The sequence below is a fragment of the Piliocolobus tephrosceles genome, chromosome 18 (genome assembly GCF_002776525.5).
Source record: "Piliocolobus tephrosceles isolate RC106 chromosome 18, ASM277652v3, whole genome shotgun sequence".
Taxonomy (NCBI): domain Eukaryota; kingdom Metazoa; phylum Chordata; class Mammalia; order Primates; family Cercopithecidae; genus Piliocolobus; species Piliocolobus tephrosceles.
The window spans coordinates 10115054-10136583 of NC_045451.1; the positions used below are offsets into that span (position 1 = coordinate 10115054).

The window sequence follows — 21530 nt, forward strand, 5'->3', positions numbered from 1 at the left end:
CGGGTCCCTCTCTGCCCTGTACCCGCACGGGTCACCTCTCCCTGCCCCCCCAGGCAGCCAGCCGGGCCGAACGAGCGCAGGGGAAGGAGCAAGCCGAGCGAGCCACTCACCCCTAGCTTCCTGCTGCGGATTTTCACGTAGCCCTGCTTGACTATGTCGTTAAAGTTGGAGGCCATGGCCAGCGCGATCGGGCTCCTGCGCTCCGCGATCCGCTCTCCCGAGTCGAGAGCCGCCGTCCGCCGCCGGGTCTGCGCGGGTCTCGCATCCAGCCGGCCGCCGCCAGCAGCAGCGCCGCCGCCCGCTCCTTCCCGAGCTCCCGCCGGTGGGGACGCGGGGTCGCCTGCAGGGCCGCCGCGGACGGGGAACGGGGCCCGGCGCCGTGAGCAGCACCAGCCCTCCGCGTTCCGGCGCTCACCTTCGCCCCCCGCCGCGAGCCCCGCGCCGCGGCCCGCGCAGCAGCCAGCTGCGGGCGCCCCCACCGCGCCGCCGCCCCCGGCAGCACCCACGGGCTGGCGCCTCGCTCGGCGGCGCACAGCTGGCCGGAGCGCACCACCGCGGCTCCCCGGCGCGGGGGGAGGGGGCGGGCCGGGGGGGCGGGCTGATGCGCCAGCCCCGCTCCCTCCCCCTGGTCCGCGGGATGGCTGGGCTCGGAGACGCTCGCAAGAAGCGCTCCATCCCTCTCCGCGCGGGCGGGAGCGCCTCCGCCGTGCGCCCCGGGGCCCGCTCCCCACCCGGCTCCCCGGTCCCTCAGCGCTCCCCGGGCGCGAGATTCCTAAGGACACGGCGCCTCATTCCCGGGCTCTAAATCTCCACTCGCAAGCTGGGCACGGGGAAAGGGCGGTGGGGACACTTCCAACGTGGAAGGCCAGCGGGAGCGAGACACTTGTTTATTTCATCGGCCTTGTTTACAGGACATTTTTATCCCCAAGCACACGCGGTCGTTCCAGGTCTTTGCCCCGTTAGGAAGTGTAAATCAATCGACGCCAAACCCTTCCTGGTGCACACAAAGAGACCAATCGTGCGCATGTGTCTAATCCTCCCGCAGCCTAGAAACAGGCAAGCGGGCGAGGCAGCCGGGCGCCGACGTCCTCTGCTGAAGGAGTGGAGAAGCCCGACCCGAACGGTTGATTTATGCATGCGTTTTCGTTAACTAGGACTAAAAGTGGCTCCTGGCTCTTCTGGGAAAATGGAGAATGGGGTTGTTATCAATGGATGCCAATGACTTCTTGAAATGCTCAACTTGTACAAACAAAAAATGAAGAACTTTCTCCCCTTAATGTAGAAACACATGGTATTTTAAAAGTAGGTTTTCCATTATTGTAAAGACATTTTAATTTTTAAGATTATATTTTTGTGAAAGATTCGAGGAAAAAGAGGGATATTGAATTTTGACTGGAGGCAATATATGGATTTTTACTATAGGCTAGAACATTTAGTACTTACTTGCTAAGGATGTTTCTAATTAGTAAAATGTATAAAGGTTGACAATTTTTAAGGTGACTCCTGCAAGAGTTATATTTAATCAAAAGATGATGTTTATTACAGTGAGCAGTATTTTTCCAGGTTCTCATTAAAAATTTCCTACCCCTATTTGAAACACAATAATACTAAGAAAGAAAAGAAACTGGGGTTGAGGGAAGAATGTAAAAACTTGAAGAACAAGGTAGCACGTCCCTCACTCCAACCAGATAGCATCCATGGGAGATTTTTGTCTCATACTTAGCAGAAGTCTCCATCTAGAGCCCATGTAAACCAATGGAAATTCTTATTTGCTTTAACAGCATGCTATTCCTATTCATTTATTAATGTGGGCTAGCTATTTTTTTTTTTTTTTTTTAACAAAAAAACTTCCCACCGTTCAAAGTACCAGATGCTGGGGCAGATCAGATACTAAGAATAACATGGTAAAATCCTTTCTGCTGTCACTCTGGAATGGGCCCAAACTCTCACCTTCCCAGATAATTTGCATAAACTCCCTGGAATGGGCTCAAGCTCTGACCTCAGAAAATTTGCATAAACTCTCTGATAACTGCTTGTAATTCTTTCCTCTGAATACCTGGCACAGCTTGTCTATTCCACCCACTTTTTACTATTTCACTGCATGGCCATTTTTTTAAAAATATAAAGACTGCTTTAGGTTTGTAAATGCTTTAAATAAGTTATTTTATTCAGCCCTCTTTGCAACCACATATGTTAAATGAAGAATACTTGCCAGTTACTAGATGAAATCGAGGCTCAGAGACATTCAGTTGCAGAGCCACAGGTTTCGAGATTGGTTTGAGGTCTACAATGATTTCTATGACCACAGACTCCTTCTCCTATTTATATAATCATCTGTTTTCACAAGTCAGTTATCAGTTCTTTGAAGTCAGGGATTAGTTTTGTCTCAGCAACAATCTTAGTACTGACATAAGTAACAGTCAGGTGTGATCACTAATCATGGCTTTTAATGATTATGTATGTGATTACTGTGCCGACACTCATGTTTATCAACGTCTTTGTAACACCCTAGCATGATTTCAGTATTCTCATTTATCTTTTATTTTTAAATTGGTGTTACAGCAATTTTTATGTATGCGTGTCCCTCTCTTTATGATCTTTATTTGTCTCTTGAAAGCCCTAGGTTATCTGTCATGTAAATTTTCCCAATTCTGGATTTGGTTGCATAGCCTCAATTAAACATGTTCACCCAAGTCCCACATTTCCTACTAGTGTGACTTAGAAACTTACTTGCATTTTCCTTTTTTTTTGCAAAATAATAAAAGATGCTGTATATATTCTACTGAATCATACCAAAGGAACAAAACATCTAGCTGTCCCATTGATTGGAAGGTTAAAGTGTTGTCAACACTCATCTGTACATTATAAAATCATAAAATATAAATTCTATGAAATTGTAGAATTATAAAATTCTCCACCAACCTTCCAACTAGTGGTTTTTGTGTCGCTGATGATCATTGCTTAGATACATTACTTCATTAGGGATTGCAAAGTTGTGATTTTCTAATTTAACTTTATTCTTGAGTTTATGAGTATATACCCTCTTCTAAAAAAGAAACAAATAAACAAAAATACTTTCCCTCACAAATTAGAGAATTCCCCTGAAATAGACACCCTATAAGAAAGGCAGGTTTGATTCCTAACCATTATCATCCATGTTTTAGAAATCTTGAATGGGTTCTAGCAAACTCAAAATAAATCCCTGCTCCCTTTGCAATATCATTTCCAAAAATGTAGTTTTGTATATTTGGCCTGGCTGTGATCAATAAATAGCAAGGTATCCCATGCTTGTATCCCATGCTTATCTAACACATTTCCAACTGCAGACCTGGAATTCATTATTTCTTTTGGAACCTTAATTTGTTTTAATGAGAAATGAAATTCATTTCCCATAATTTGGTTGCTAGTGGTGCTTTTTGCTACTAGTTTTATGCTTTTCAGTTATAAAGCAAGGAAACTTTTTTTTTAATTTCAGAAATATATATTTAAAGAAAAAACTCACTTTCAAAGGATATTTTCAATTCAAATTAATGTTGACATATTCCATATTTTAGGATTGTTTTTCCTTTGAGAAACTCACTATGTGAAATATTTACAAGTTTCCAAAGTCAGACATATCAAATAAGGCACATTGAGAGACACAGCTCTCATTTCTTTCCCTTCCTCTCTTTGTAAGAAACAATTTTCATTAGATTTTGGTTTGCCTTTTTATTTATTTTTATTTATTTATTTTTTTAAATATAAGGAAAGACATATATGGGTACCTATTTTCGTCTTACAAAAAAAAAAAAAAAAAAAAAAGCGTGCGATTCAACATTTTATTACTCCAGTAGGCAGCCTCTAAATTGGGCCCTAAGACTTGGTATCTGGCCCCATATAATTCCTCTTTCTCGGTGTGGGATGGACTTTCCCCTCCCCCCACCCAGCTTCTAATGAATACAGCAGAAGTGATGGAGTGTTCTTCGTGAATTAAGTTATAAAAAGACTGTGGCTTCTTATATGCTGGGTCATCTCTATTGGAAAGCTTGCCCTGGAGGAAGCCAGCTACCACAATATGAGCAATCCTATGGAGAGGCCCATGCAAATGAGCTTGGAGGGTGTCCATCTGAGGCTTTCCAAAAGCCATGCGAGTAAACTCAGAAATAGATCCGCCCAGTCACTTTAGATGACCACGCCCTGGCAGTCACTGAGAGAGCCTGAGCCAAGACCAACCAGCTAGGCTGCTCCTAGTTGTTTTTCAACAAAGGGAACTTTAGTTATTTGTAAGTTAATAACTAAAATAGACTTTGGTATGTGAAAGTAAGGTGTTGTCTTAACGGAAAAAAAAAAACCCTAAAATTTGAGAATGATTTTGGAATTTATGAGTGGCCTTGAGAAGAGTATGAGTAAAGACGGAAAGCATCTTCAACGTGCTGTTTGTAGCATTTTGGACTTTGAGGGCACTGAGTAAGCTCACATAACAAAGTGAAGAGAATATGATTGAAAATTGAAAGGAGTATTCTGGTTATTTAGTGGCAGGAAACTTAGTGTTCCTGGCAGCTATGTGGAAACTAGAAAATGCATGTAATAAACTCCCTGATCTAGATAAGAAAATCTCCATCCAAAGTATTTGAAGTGCAACTGTTTCTTCTTTCCATTTAGTAAATTTTTGTTTGTTTGTTTAGACGGAATCTCACTCTGTCATCCAGGCTGGAGAGTGCAGTAGCAAGGTCCTGGCTCACTGCAACCTCCGCCTCACAGGCTCAAGTGATTCTCCTGTCTCAGCCTCCCGAGTGGCTGGGACTACAGGCATATGCCACCACACACTCAGCTAATTTTTGTATTTTTAGAAGAGACAGAGTTTCACGATGTTAGCCAGGCTGTTCTGGAACTCCTGGCCTCAGGTGATCTGTCCATGTCAGCCTCAGTGGCCTTCCAAAGTGCCAAGATTACAGGCTTGAGTCACTGTGCCTGGCCCCACTTAGTACAAATTGAGAGGAGAGAGATACACTGAGGGAAGGACCGTTGAACAGAAGGGAGTCAAGAACTGATGGTTTCGAATATTCTCACCTTCTCCAGATCAGAATGCTCAAATTAATAAATGGAAGCTGAACAAAGATCTCATCCTGGGCACTGACTGCCATGAGTATTTAGTGTAAAGATAATGTCAAGAATGTGACAATAAAATATATTGTTTAAGATTTCAGAAAATCAATGATTTTACGGCCACACTCTTGGCTTTATCTTTACCCCACATTGTCTTGGCACTGCTCTTGATTTGATCTAATAAAGAGAGTCACAAGAAACCCACAACATTCTTGAAAGATTTATCATGCTGAAGCATTGCCAGACAAAGATAATCTACAATGAGGAGAAGCACGTGGATTCCCAATATTCTACTAACAAGAAGCAGGCTGAGAGAACAGGTCAGGTGCAGAGACATGCTACATTAAATAAATAAATAAATAAATAAATAAATAAATAAATAAATAAATAAATAAGACTCAGAGGGAGGAACGAAGAGCCTAGAAGGGAGAGCAAAAACTTTGGAGGATCATACCCTCACCCTGAGAACTAGTCCAGGAACTTCCAGCATTTCCCCATCTGGATTTCAGAATTATCATGGACCAGTAATTGTTTTCCTTCTGTTTTCTCCCTTTTTGAACAGGAATGTGTACATGGCTGTATTTTGCTTGTCCCACCATTGTTGGATATATGGTAGGCAGATAACTTGTTTCTTTAGTTTCAAAGGTTTGAAAAAAAGATCTACAGTTGAAAAACTGTGCCCAAGGCATTACACTTGAGAAGCCTCATTTCTGTTTCATATAACAAAATTTTGTACTTTGAGTTCAGACTGTAGTGAGTGAGAATCTGAAGGTCTTAAAAGCGGTTGGCATATTTTGCACATGAGGGACATGGAGCATTGAGGGTCGGGGGCAGCCTGTGGGAGGCAGCTTTTAAGATAGGTCTACAACCTCCCGTCTCCTTACAATCCCCTCTTTGCGTGTGGCTTGGACTACTGAATAAATTCTCAGTCTGGCAGAAGTGATAGGATGTCATTTTCAAGAATAAGTTATCAAAAGCATGCGAGTGTATTCCCTCGGTATGTCTTGCTCTCCCCTTTTTTCCTTTCGTTTGCAAAATGAATATACTCCTTCCTGATGAATGTCATCTAAAAGTATTACTTAGTTCATGTTTCTAATTCAAAATACTGGAAATCTGAAAACACACTCTAGATCTTTTCTGGCACTCATTGTTAAGGAATTATGCTTTTTGAAAATGTATTTTAAGGATGTTTAGTTTACTGGGCAAGAGACTGAGTTAGGATACCCTTGGCATCCGTTTTCCCTTGTACCATGAGGTAATGAAAGATACAGCTTCTGAGTATGCCTTTTGAGACTTCCTGAAATTTAACCTCCTCAGGTCCCTCACCCACGAATATCTCGATCTTCTCATAATGACAGATTCCTGTCCAGGTTCATTTTTATTCTAATGTCTAATAGTTTTCTCCTCAATGTGGGCCTTCGTATTTCAGACTGCTAATCCTCAAGCAACTCCCATACTCTTGCACCTCTATCTACAGTCTCCACACAACCACTTGAAGTTTGGGATATCTGAAGCCCAATCTTTTAAACTACTTTTTTTTTTTTTTTTATTAATTGTTTTCAGATTGGTCTACTTATGCCTTTAGTCTAAGTAGGAAATCTTCCTCTAGAAAGTGTATCACTGGAGATATATATATATAATTCTTAAGGCAGTAATAGATTGTTCTTCTCCTCTAGTTTCTCCTATACAACTACTTACCCCCGAGATCCTTGTTGCTGTTGGTGATTAGCCATACCCACCCTGATTTTAGCTTCTGTGGCATATCTTGTCACTTAGTTAAATTAAGAAGTTCTATTGATGTTTTTCCTTTTCTATCCCAGTTGCTGTCTTTGTTTATTTGACAGGATTTAAGATATTCAAATTATTTTGCTACCCACACCAACACCATCTTACAGAGCACCCACTTCTATCTTTATAAGATATTGTATTTACGATTGAAGATTTTTATATAAATATTTAACCCACTTATTTAAACTTATTTGAGGGAAAACCGACATGACTACATTTCTGGTAATGTTTAATATACACTTCTTGAATAGATCGTTATTTAATATGAATAGTCCATACATTGTCTACTAAAAATAAATACGTATTTGCTTTTGTTTTTGTACCTCTATTCAGCTGAATAGAATAGTCAATTTTTATTATAGAACCACAAACTTTAGTCATTTATAATAATTACAATGTGGATTTCATATGCTTATAATGGTGGTTAACATCTGTCAATGCAAGTTCATTTCCCATCCCAATGTATGTATTATAATTGTTCTTTTCAAAATTTGTGATACCGAAGTTTTAGTTTATAAATCCCTCCCATACTTTCCACACTCCCCCCATTTCCCATTGGACTTGCTTGCAATTATATGATTATTTATCACTAAAATTTGAGTAAATGCATATACTTCAAATTTTGCATTTTCCTATTTAGATTATGACTCTGCTTCCTCTTTCCATAAATCATACTACTTGGTAACATATTGCAGTTTTAAAAATATGCATCATGTTTACATATTTCTTTTAAATTTATTCTTTGGCACATTTTTCGCTGTCATAAATAATATTGTTTCCTTTATTAAACTTTATCACTGATGATAATATTGGATTATTGGAAATGCTCTTATAGAAGTCTCATGGAAAGCTCTTACTATTTAGAATTGATTTTAAATTGATTTTCTTGCATTTTTTGTTAAAATAAAAATAATTTTATCACCTGTTCAGTATTTTTACTATAATATTTTTTATTTTTTTATTTGCAATGGATACAACTTCTGGAACAATGTGAAGTAACAGCTGCTAACGCAGCCATTCAATAACATTTTTGCTAAATAAGATTTTGAGGAGGGATTAAGGATTAAAATGTTAACTATTCAGATAAAATACTTCTTTTCAAGTATTTTGTAAAGTACTTGTTAACCAAAATGTTTATTGATTTTTACCAAATGTGGGCCGACCGAGGTGGCTCACGCCTATAATCCCAGCACTTTGGGAGGCCAAGGCAGGCGGATCACGAGGTCAGGAGATCGAGACCATCCTGGCTAACACGGTGAAACCCCATCTCTGCTAAAAATACAAAAAATTAGCCAGGCGAGGTGGCGGGCGCCTGTAGTCCCAGCTCCTCGGGAGGCTGAGGCAGGAGAATGGCGGGAACCAGGGAGGCGGAGCTTGCAATGAGCCGAGATGGCGCCACTGCACTCCAGCCAGACTCCATCTCAAAAAAAAAAAACAAAAACAAAAAAATTTACTGAATGTGTCTTTTGTATCTGTGTAAATCATAATATAATTTGTATCTTAAGTTTGATAAACTAAGTACATTAATGTATTTATTTGTGTTGACCATCTTCAATTCCCAAAATACAATTTGGTTAATCAAGATTAATAAGTAATGTATTCAATTTGATGGGATATGTTACCTGTGATTAATGTAATTATAGTTGCCATGTAGTTAGTGTTCTGTGTATTTTGTAAAAAACGAAATAGCAAATGGCATTCCTTTTTCTATACTCAGAAATATTTTAAATAAAAAATGATCTGGTCTTTAGAAGTTGGACAAAATTTTTGGCCCCACATATTTGACAAGTTAATTCTTTTATGATTACTTTTAACTCATCTGAATTCAATGAGTCTTCCAAGTGTACAAAAATTTTTCTCTGCTAATTTTAGTGATTTATGTAATACAGAATTTTTAGGATTTTAAAGTTAATTATTTCATGTTGTATACAGAATTTTAAATATCTCTTTGATGTTTACAGTAGTAATCTCGTTTCTAAAATTTTGTATTCCCTTTCTTCTTTCTTTCTTTTGATTTCTTTTGATTAGGTTTACTTTTTCTTGTTAATCAACTCATATTTTTATTATTTAATTGCATTTTTTCATTTATCTTTTACATATACACACAGCTGTCCAAAATGTTTTATAAAATGTGTAACTAGTTTCCTGCTAAAGTCTTTACTTAGATACAGCCCCACTTCCTAGAGTCAAACACATTTTAACACAGGGGTCCCCAACCCCTGGGCCATGGACATCACACACAGAACATGTCTCTCCTACTTCCTTCAGATATATTTCTTTCACTCTCTTTATTTCCACTATTGTTTCACTGTGTATTATAGCCTTAATTGCGTTTACTCAAAATTTATATATTGAAGCCCTAATTCATGGTACCGTGAAATGTGACTGTATTTAAACAGGCAGTCAAGTTAAAAATGAGGTATTGGTGGGGAGAGGCGATCTAATTGAGTATGTCTGTTGTCCTCAGAAGAAAAGGAAGTTTGGAGATAAACAGGTAGAGGTAGAAGATGACGAGAAGATACAGGGAGAAGATGTCCGTCTACCAGCTGTGGGGAGAGACCTCAGAAGAACCTAACCCCGCTGATTCTTTGCTCTCAAGACTTCTAGTGTTCAGTGCATAAGAAAATAAATTTCTGTTGTTTGAGCCACCCAGTCTTTGGTACTTTTATATGGTGGCCCTAGCAAACTAATACACTATGCTACCTTAAATATTTTATGGCTGCAGAGGCCTTCATATATTTCTTTACATTTATTTCTTGATATTTAAATGTGATGTTTTACTGCCAACATAAGTAATGTTTTTGAAATATTTTCATTTTACTATATAGAAATACAGTTGATTTTATATATTGACCTTGCTGTATTCACTTATTAGATCTAGTAGTAGATTTGCAAATTATTTTGAGTTTTCTACATATACGGTGATGTCATCTCTGAATAAAAATAGTTTTACTTCTTCCTGCTCTGGTTAGGGTCTATTTAAAGTTTAATGGAATTGGTAAGATTGGATGTCCTCGCCTGTTCACTTACTTTGGGGAAATCTAATATTACATTAATTAAGATATTAACTTCATAAATAACTTTTGTTATGTAGAAATTTCTATTGCTGGTTTTTGGGTAGATTTTATATGAATAGAGGTTGAATTTTATCCAATGGCAAATGTTTTGAGGAGGACACAGTGTTCAAAGCACTTGCAAGTCTCCAGTTGGTTACTTAGGCCCCATGTCATTCCAAAAATTCCACTTGGTTTCTCATTTCCATACCTGTGGACCACCAATGGGAGTAACCTAAAAATTCTCAGTCTCCACTTAGAGCAATATAGCCAAATGTTCTTAGAATAGAAATGACTGCTTACACATGATGTCACCACTTTCTCTATGGCTTTAAACACTTACTCATCTGCTATGTTTTCAAAGACTTGATGGATCTTTGACTCCTAAAAAACAATAAGACTATGAGGAAGTTGCATGCTACTTTTCAGAAATTTTTGACGTCACCTTTTAAACCATACTGTATAACTTCAGAATTCAACACATTTCTTTAGAGGGGAAATTGTTCGAGTCCCTTCACATGTCCAATTTTGTCAGTATCAGATAATTTTTCTCATTTGTTTTATGTGTTTTTTAGAAATATGTTATTGTAAGCCAGGTGTGGTGTCTCACGCCTGTGGTCCAGCAGTTTGGGAGGCCAAGGCAGGTGGATGGCCAGAGCACAGAAGTTCAAGACCAGCCTGGGCAACATGGTAAAACCCAGTCTCTGCAAAAAATACAAAATTAGCCAGGCATAGTGGCATGAGCCTGTGATCTCAGCTACTCAGGAGGCTGAGGTGGAAAAATCTCTCAAGCCCACTAAGTCGAGGCTGCAGTGAGCCAGGATCCCAGCTCTGCGCTCCAGTCTAGGTGACAGAACCCTGTCTCAAAAAGAGAAGATATACACACACACACACTCACATACACAACATATACACACATATATACACACACACATATGCACACACACACACACACACACACACACACATATATATAGTATAAAAGAGTCTTCCTTTTCATCGTTTTCTGGAGAGGTTATGATTTTCCTGGAACTTAACCTATGCTAAAGTAATTGCTAAATTCATAATAGATTTTTTGGCTTACACTATGAAAATGCAACCAATAAAAATCTCTATTTTTAAAAAATAAAGTTTTCATATGTGGACAAGTACTTAAGTGGTGAAGGTTCAACAATTAGTTTTTTAAATTGAGTTTGTATTTTCCTTATGTCCGTCTTGTTACAAGAAAGTTAAATTGAACTCTTTAAAACTTAATTTCTGTTTATTTTTCTTAGATTTCAATAGATTTTGCATACATATTTAACTGCACTGTTGTTTACTGCATCCAGATTTATGAATGTTATAGCTTCATCATATATTATGCCTTTTAAAGTCATTTAATAGCCTTTATACCTTTTGGTGCTCTTACCCTTCAAATATATACTCTTCCTGCTTCTTTATTATGTTTGTTATATGTCTCTTTTCCAAACTTTTTATTTTCATTATTTTAAGTGTGTTTATTTCAAACAAATTTTACACTTTAACCCAACTTGACATTTTTTGACTTATGAGATAATCTAATTCACATAATTTATTTAATTCACAATTATAATAATAACTATGCTAGATTTTATTCCTTTCATATATATTTTTATTATTGATTGAACTGTTTTTCACTTTTTTCAGTGTTTGTTGCATTGACATGTTTTTTAGTTATTCATTTTTCTTCATTAATTTAGAACGCCAAATGTAATTTTCTGTTCTAGAAATAAATCTTTTTTCTTGCCTCTTAGGCAAACATATATGATTAATCTACTGGATGCACTAATTAATTCCCCAAGCAAAACCATTTCCCCCACCAAGATATTCTATTTTTCCTTAAGTCCCAAAGAAATAATTTGAGAATAGTTCTATTTTCACTATCTCTTTTTTCCTACCCCCAGTAGAGATTTGGAATGTGGTTATTTCTCTTATCTATTCCTTTCTCCCAACTATAAGTTATTTTTTTTCAAGATGAATTTTTTCATAATTTGTCCTTTAACTGACACTGTATGACAAATTTCCAGGCCCTTTTCCTACATTGTAATATGATATATTTATATATATACACACACATATTTATGTATATACACACACGCGCACGCACACACACATATACATACATATGTTAAGGTACTCAACATATTTTTCTCTAAGTTTTACGTTCCTGTATTGTAGGTATTTGGGTGTTTCTTGTGGTCTTCTGTCTCTGTTTTTGAACAGAGTCTGTCCTGAAATGGGTATGTGACTGACAGACTTTGGATTTTTGCATTCTCTTTAAACATCTTTCTCCCTGAAAATTGAATAACTTGTTGATTACAGTGTAGATTCCTGGGTTTCAGTCCTATATCTTGGTGATTTGTGTATGTTATTTCGTTGTCCTCAATCAGTGTACAGGTAAAAAATGCAATGTTGATTGACTTTTCCTTAGTATGTAACGTTTTCTTTCTGCTTTGTATCTTGTAAATTTTTCCTTCATCCTTTAATTTCAGAAATATACCAACAGAGCCTTGTGTGCTTTCTAATTAAGATGCTCTGGAACTTAACAGTTTTGTTTTATTAGTAATATTATAGAAATAATTTCTATTATTTGTATTATTTCTTCAATTTTTGCTGCTCATACGTATATTATCCTATGTCTTTTTCTGGAATTTTTATTATATCCAGAACGCTTTTCATTGTTTCCCCTTATTATTTTTTCTGTCTCCTTATGTCTTTGACTCTCTTCCCTGAGACATTTCTTGCACCTGATCTTTCAGATCATATGCTCAGATGTCAACAGTAATTCTGCTCTCTTAATTCATATTCTAAACATATAATTGGGAAATTATGTATATATCTCTTGAAAGTCTTTTGTCTGCATTAAGTTGTCACTTTGAGGTTCTCAGGTGCTCTTTGTATTATTTTATTGATACTCATTCATCTTCTCCATCAGTTGTGCTTCATGCGGTTTATTCTGATTGCTTTGCCGTATTTCATTGACTTCCGGACACTTCCACTTATTTTGACTGGCTCCTGTCTAGATGTTACAGATTAATAAATCTTGAGAATCTTGTCTTTCCCTTTGAGGTATGTATATCTCTCTGGACCACAACCTTTCTTCATCAGTGACTTTCCAACCTTACGTTTTAGCTGTTTTTCAGACCTCAGAGGAGAGTGTGACAACCAGTTAAACTTTTTAGCCTATAATAGGAGGAAATTTCCGCACTTGCGCCCGGCTCTTAGCTCTTAGCCATTCGGCTCAGAAAATATGAGCTTGGGGCAGTAAGCAGCAAAAGAGAGAGCCCCAAATCCTCTAGTTTTTCCTTTTGTTTTCCCCATTTTTCTCTACAGGAACTTGAGAGCACATTGAATGTGAAGACCAGGTTCTCTGCAACTGTGAGAAATTTTCTTTTCTTATCTTAGTATTTTTTTTAATTCCTACTATTCGGAAGTTATACTTTTTAATTCAATTTTGTCACTTTTTAAAAATCTATTGCTTTTTGCTTTCTAATTTGGGATATTTTCTGGACTGTTTTATTTAATCCGTTCCATTGTTTAATAATTTTACTTTTACTTTGGCCATGATACTTCTTATCAATCAGATCTTTTGTTGTTCTGAGTTTTCCTCCAAGGAGCAGTCTGCGTAGTCTTTTAGATGCAATTTTTTCCTTATTCTCTGCGGATGTTCATTACATTTTAAAGTTCTCTTCTGCTGTTTGCATTATCTGTTTCATCTGATTCTGATATTTGTTGTTTAAACTTTGTCTTTCTAGTTCATGATTCATGCAATTTTCAGCTAATTAGTAACACTTGGTGGACATATTTTTTTAAAAAAATTAAGGAATAGGAAGGCAGACTGGCAGCTGTGCATGTGTGAGCAGCACTTACCTTTAAGATTAGAGCATGGGGAGCCCTCCTTTGTGTTGGCACCATTCCCAGTGAGAAGTGAGGAGAGCTTTACTCAGTCAGAAGCACTCGCAGTGGTTGGCTTCGTTCCTCCCATTTAGTTCAATGTTTTTAGAGATGAGCCCTCTGAATTTTTGCCCCTGGGTAAAATGCCAGATTGCCAGATTTCAGTGGAATAGGTTAGTAGGTGGGTGAGGCGATGACTGCCCTATGTCATCTTTCAATTATTTTCTATTCTATTTCCTTTTTCTACTATATATTCTGTTCTAGCCTCTAACTCGAGCTTCTTAGGAATGGTGCCAAGCCAACTGACTTTCTTCTCCAATGCAACAACTTCCTTATTTATTTTATTTTATTTTTTTTACTGCAACTTTATCTGCACTCCTTCACTCACCAGCTCTTTCCATCCACTTTCTTTATTCTAGAGGTGCTCAGATAACATCTCTTGATGGCTCCCCTCCAGCTCTCTTCACTATTGTGAATACCTACCTCCAAAATATTTTTCTTTATTCTCATTTTAGAAGAAAAAGGATGGATAGTTCACCGTTTCAAAAAGGAGTATTTTTTTCTATTTTTCTTTCCTAAATTTCTTTAAATTTATTATTTTTACTATTTTGTCTTTTAAATTAGATGCTTAAATAACATTTATTTATTTAACTACCTATTTTTATTTTTTAGTTTGTGTTTTTAAACAGGGTCTTACTGTCATCCAGGCTGCTGTGCAGTAGTGTGAGCATGGCTCACTGCAGCCTCCACTTCCCAGGCTCAAGTGATCCTCTCACCTCAGCCTTCCCAGTAGCTGGGATGATAGACTCTCATCACCACACCCAGCTACTTTTTGTATTATTTGTAGTGATGGGGTTTTGCCATTTAGCCCAGTCTGGTCTCAAACTCCTGGGCTCAAGCAATCCACCCACCTCAGCTTCCAAAATTGTGGGAATTACAGGCATGAGCTACCTTACTTGGCATGTTTGTTTGTTTTTACATGGTGAAACTATTTAAAGCTATGCACACTTTCTTCTAAGATGAGTTTAGTGCATATTCGCTCTATTGCATTGTTCTCATTATGATTACAGTAATTGATAAACAGATGTTAAGATTTTGATTTCTTTTTTGATTTGAGAGCTATTTAATAAACCTGAAAACTTCAGTCTTGGATGACACTTTGCTGTTAATTTCAATTTTTATTGCATTTTTGTCAGAGAATGAATTCTATTAAATTAAGCTAACCTATATCATTATAATCCTATAAAATGAATACTGATTGATATTTTCTCTTAGGAGAATATAATTAACTTTTCAAAATATTTCCATGGGTTTATTTTGAGAAAACAAATTCTCAATAAGTGCACATGTTGCAAATTGATCTTAATTACATTATTCAACCCTTTATATCATCATATATCGTCTACCTTGATAAAAAAAGTTGAGTGTATTAACTTCAACTATTGTTTCTGACAATTTTTTTGTGTGTATTGCCACACAAATATATCTCTAAGATTTTTCATGAGGAAGAGGACACAAACATTGGCATTTGAGATTGTATAACTTTGTTGAGCCCCACATATTTGTATTTAATGTAAGTAGTATTAATACTTCACAGTTGTCTGAGTACTATATATTTCCAAGACTATCATATGTAATATTTACTCAATAAATGCCAGATATACTTTTATGCTTTTTTAAAATTTTGTTTTGCCATATACATTTTGATGCAATGATATTCAGTGCATAAAATTAGGTCTGTTTTATAGCCTTTAAAATATACACTTGTTAACAAAGTTACTGTGTTAACATGTTTTGCCTTGAGTTCTCCTTTGCTTGACACTTTTTAAGACTTTTTTCCCATTCGTACTTATAAAGAGGTAGGCATTAATCTATTCTGTTTATTTTTATGTATGTGGATCACGTTCTTTTTGGTGCATTTGTTAAAGTTTTTTTAAATTGTTGGATTTTTCTTATTAATCTAGTCCTAGAATCCTTTGTTTTTATGACTAATATAATTATTTTTACTCCTATTTTCTACATCAATATTTTCTGTTTTCTTTCATATTATTTTCATGGTTATTTTTAATGCTTTGTTAGATGGTTAGGCAGGTGTTCCTTTTATCTTCATCAGTATTTTAGAAAATACAGTATCTTCCAAAATATTGAGGAATATTATATATAAAGATATATAATATATACAAATATATTATATATAAAGATATATAATATATACAAATATATTATATATAAATATACACAATATATACAAATATATGTATCTTCCAATGATATAAATATATGTGTGTGTATGTGTGTGTATATATATATAAAATAACTTACTGTTTCAAATATTTCAAAAGCATGTTGATATGTATTTTAATAATTGAAAGATAAACTGAAACACTAGCTTTGATTTTTCTCCTTCTTAAGCAAACTAAACACTCTTAAGACAGTGTTTAGCAAACTTTTACTTGCCCTCTCCATCTAAGTAAACTTTAAAATATAACTTGGGGTAGATTGGTTATTTCCAACATATTTTTTTCTGTCAAAGATATATTTGACATTTTATTCAAATTTATGTTCTGATTTATTATTATAATTTAAATATAATAATTTTTTACTTATCATGGAAGAAAATATTTGTATCTCTTGTTTCTAGTTCCCATTAAAACAAACAAATAGGTTCAAGGTATTAAAAAGTAATGTTTAATTATAAAAATAATTTGGAATTAAAAATCTATATTAATTGGCATCCTCATCGATATGTAATATTGATTGACATACTTATAAGACGTGTCATTCAAGAGAAATAGAATGAGTTCATCAAATGAAATTCCAAAAATTTATTTCTTTTTAGGTAGAGATATATAATTTCATAAAACCGGTAGTTTGTGTTCAAGCCTCTAGTAGTTTTTATTTTAATCCAGTGATTTGTCCATGTGAGATGGTATTTTGAGGTATAGCAGATATGAGAACCAAAATAAGGGAAAGTTCCTTTTCAGTTAGAAAGCAGATGCACAGGATCTCTTAGAACAGAAAACATGGACAGAGAATGATAGATGGGGGAAACTCCTATCTTGGAGTCCCACAATGCCTGAGGGCTGACTTCACATTAGGACTTTGTAGACCCTGTATTTGCAGATCTGTCTTGTCCATGATAAACTTTTTAACACTCCTGTTCTGTCTCTCTGTCTCTAATAGCTTCTCTCTCTCTTTCTCTCTCTCTCTCTCTATACACGTGTGTGTGTGTGTATATATATATCTATATATTTGGTGCTAACTCATACCTATGACACTCAGCTTCTTCTTTGGTTTTCAAAAACATCATTAATCTCTGCTGCTCACAGTTCATCTCTGAAACTTCTTTGTTGTAGAAATAACATGAACATCAGAACATGACAAAAATAACTTCCAAGAGTCTCAGCTTTTCCCAACTAATGAAAGTGAATATCAATAATTCAGAGATGTCTCTTGACATTAGGTGATATGATGTCCCTGCACAGTGCCCATATCCTAGATTATATAGAACAAATAATAGGTGTCCTCTTCTGTCTTAAAGAATTTGTTTGTACACATTTATCCTCTCCAAATATCGTGGAACATTATATCTTAAATCGCAGGCAAAAGGTGTCCTACATATGTATCACAGCTACTCTCATTATTTTCCAAATCATACAATAGGTAAACTTTTATATAAGTAGCTTAGTTATTTTAATCGGATAATTAGTCCAAATATGTATACATATCTGTATGTATGTGCGCACACACACACACAACTATATAACTTATTAATTACAGTCAAAATTGTTGCTCTAGTTTATTCATGGATATTTTACTTTTGAGTCTTTTAATATTTTATACACAAGATTTACCAATGCTAGTGGAATAAATGCAGCTTTTAATATCATAGCTCATTATGGAGCTCCATTATGCTTAAAATGACCATGTATACAATTAGGAATCAGCTTGAAACTGAATAAAGGCTCTAGGATTTGAAATCACATGCTCTCATTTAGAATTTTGTTTCTGGAACCTACAAGCTCTGTAAACTGGGAAGGTTTGGAAAGTCATTTATCTTTTTTAGTCTTAGGTTTCTTTGGTAAAACTGAAGTGGGTATTCAATACAAATAAAATGTTCCATATAATTGGTATGAGGATCAAATGACAGTTGAATGAAATCAGTATAATCCTAAAGCACATTATAAATATAAAGTGCATTATCTATAATCTCAATTATTGCAAACGATTTTAAAAATCTTTAGAATATAAAGAAAAAGAACGTTCACTTTGCCGAACTCTGCACTTAACTCTCTAACAACAGGCTCAGATACATATCACTGATATCTTCTTGTTCATGTGGAGAAACATTTTAACACATCCAGTATGGAGTCCTGAACATAGGTAGCTGTGTAAAGAAATGAAAATAGGTATTGGATATAAGTATGCAAAAACCCTTTTTTGGGAGTATTTGCAACATGTCTTTCAAATGAAAGGAATATTGATTTTCAAGAAAGAGAAGAGCTCTGGGAAGTTTATGCTTGAGCTTTAAAAAGACAATGGTAAGATCTTTGTTTTCCTCTGAGGATACCCCAAAATACACTAAGGCTCACTGAGAGGCTAGCTGGCTTAACACATCATAGAAGATTTTTAGGCAACTCCATGGTGTCCAGAGAAGACCCTGGGTCTGCCGTGACTCAAGGAAGAAATTTCTCACCAACTTTTCACAGACCCCAGTGATTTGACAGTGTCTTCCCTCTTCAATCCTCTCTTAATACCACAGCAATTCAAAGAACTAAAAGAGAGCCAGAAAATATGTCAGAGGTTATCTTGCTCGTGTTTTCTAAATTTAAATATCAGTTGGAACAGATTTTTATCAGAACCCAGGGAAATATCAGGTGTTTAACATGTAATTTAGGCAAGGCAAGGAAAACAGAATAATTGGAAAATGTTTAAGAAAGTATCTGATCATTTAGGAATATTCTTCATTTATGCCATAATATATCAGATCTAAGGCACGTAATTAGCAAAAGAGTATTTTGCTTATTCTTATAGGTTCATGAAATACTTTATTTTGTGATGGCTGAAGAATCATTATTGAAGATATGGAACGTGGCTGTGTATTAACATGATACAATCCAAAGATATTCGTTCTTTCCAGATGGCAAATCTATATAATATTACAAAAAAATCTAACTATCATCTCTTGGGATCTCAACTAAAATGACATATATTCTTGAGACAGGTTTTGACATCTCTATGTCTTCAGACAAAAATCAGTAATTTCTTGTTTTGTATAATTAAATAATTGTTATGATTGCATAGATGTATTTCTAATATAATCACTGACTTACACATCCAATGCAGTGTACTGGGCACCCTATTAGAATAATCACAGCCTTCTATTTGCCTTTTCACATACAATTTACCATAGTGACTTGAATATAAGTCCTTAACAAAATTTATAGAAAAAAATCAATGTGGTAACATTTTATAGAAAGGAGAATAGGCAATAAAAAATAAGTATCAAATATGTCTATGAAATCCTGATAACAGCCAAAATGTTCTCAGGTTAAATATTAAACTTTAATTTATTATTTTCATGTGAAACTGGGATTTGACAAAGTTTGAAGTATAATGTGAATAGCAGGATTTGGTTTTCTGGTATATAGTTTAATGTAAAATACATGGATTCTACTCTGAGAGCAGATGACTGTTACGAAGATTTTAATAAATATATCTATTTTCCTTGAGTTTTATTGATTTCATGACAAGAAATGTAAGTTTAAAAGGAGGGAGAGAAAAAACAGATCTGATATATCTGTAATATTGGTAGAATCTAGGACATCTTGTCTGTTAAGGGATAAAATCAATAGAAGGAAGTTTTAGCAGTTTCTGGGATAGACTAATGTGAAGTGTATTAGGTATCATGGTCATGACTTTGGATAGTACAACATTTAGGTCAGAAATAATGTGAACTTGAGATTCAAATCGAACTATAAAAACACAATCATAGACATTACTAAATCCTGAGATCTAAAATCTTGGCATGTAGATATGCACATTGTTCAAAAGGAACATGCCTGACCAAAAATGGGGTAGTTACTGATTCCCCTGTGAAGAAAAGCATCTAACTATACACTCATTCACATACTTAGTAATATAGGCGTGACAGAATACACTAGAAGAAGAAGAGAGAAATGAAGAGACAGATGAGGAGTCAGAAAGAGTTACAGACACAGAGAGACGGGGGAGAGAGAAAGGAGGAGCAGGAGGGAGGGAGACAGAGACTCTAAAGCTATTCCAGTCCAGTGGGAAACAATAGATGACATGAACAGATGATGTGTCTCTGTTAACAGATTGTGATGTGGCAGGCTATATTTTAAAAGATATGTTTGGATGAGTTTCTTTACCAAAGTAAGAATTATAATTATCTTCAAGTAAGTAAGTATTTGGAGTGACTATTTGAAAAACAGATGAGTTAGTTTGCTGAGAATGATGGTTTCCAGCTTCGTCCATGTCCCTGCAAAGGACATGAACTTATCCTTTTTTATGGCTGCAGAGTATTCCATGGTGTGTATGTGCAACATTTTCTTTATCCAGTCTATCATTGACAGGCATTTGGGTTGGTTCCAAGTCTTTGCTATTGGGGATAGTGCTGCAATAAACATACGTGTGCATGTGTCTTCATAGTAGAATGATTTATAATTTTTGTGGTCTTAGAGGATTAAATTGAGATAGATCAGTAGAAGTATAATGGGAGGATTTTTTCCCAATTTACTACAGTGTAGAGTTTGAGCTACTCAGAAACAGCCTATAATATCTCATAACATGGTATTTCTCTACCTCTAAAAGTTTCAGGAACAGACTTTCTGACTCTTTCTGCTGAATGTTGAGGAAGAAATGCATACATTTGTCAGGATGTTATTTTCGATGCCTTTAAGATGCTTACAGACCCATACATTTATGAATAACCTTACAAGAATCAAAGACATTTCACTTAGGTTTCTCAAATCTCTTTGATGGTCTTATATCTTCATTCGTCTTATCCCTCATGTACCCTCATGAGCAAAGGTACTTTCTTCTCATAAGAGCTTTCTTTTCTCTCTGTAACCTCTTCATCCTCTTCATCCCCCTGCTGTTCTTCAGCTGATTCCTATCAACTCCATCTAATTCACCTCAAAATGCCCTAGCTTTCACTGTGTTGGAATAGATATCCTGTGATTGGTTGCCACCTTCATTAGCATGTCATGTCTGTCTCCTACTCCATCAGCGACCTTCACTTCCTCCCAAACCCACACCTCTTTCACTCCAGCCCTTTGCAATTTGATTTCTGACCCAGGAGTTCAATGAACTCTGTTTTTCCTAAGTCACAAATGACCTATTACTTTCAGTATTATAACCTGTTACTGATTAAGAAGTGGCAGGGAAGAAGATTCAGTATAATATTGGGAAGAGATTTTTTTTTTAATTAGTTAAATCCAGACGTAGAAGTGGTTGCATCATGAAGCAGTGACTTTTTAGTCACTGGTTTTCCCGGTCACGTGCACAAGTGCTCTTCCTCAACCTGTCTACTTGCAGGAAGGGTTCTCCCCACCCTCCGTGCTGGAGGATGCATCACAGGAGGAGCGCTAAAGGCAAACATCATGAACTCTTTCTTGCTAATATAATCTACTGGAAAGATCTGGGGAGCTCATGGAATGCTGGGGGTCC

At 36.1% G+C, this 21530-nt stretch overlaps 1 protein-coding gene across 1 annotated transcript in view; it reads right to left on the bottom strand.

The window, feature by feature from the left end:
* The window catches only part of DOK6 (docking protein 6), a 422926-nt gene extending 422399 nt beyond the window's left edge, over positions 1-527 (bottom strand). Inside the window, exon 1 of the mRNA XM_023224190.2 lies at positions 111-527. Coding sequence (XP_023079958.1) covers positions 111-176 — 66 coding nt within the window. The 5' untranslated portion in view covers positions 177-527. The remainder of the gene's footprint in view (positions 1-110) is intronic.
* Between the last annotated feature and the right edge of the window lie 21003 nt (positions 528-21530).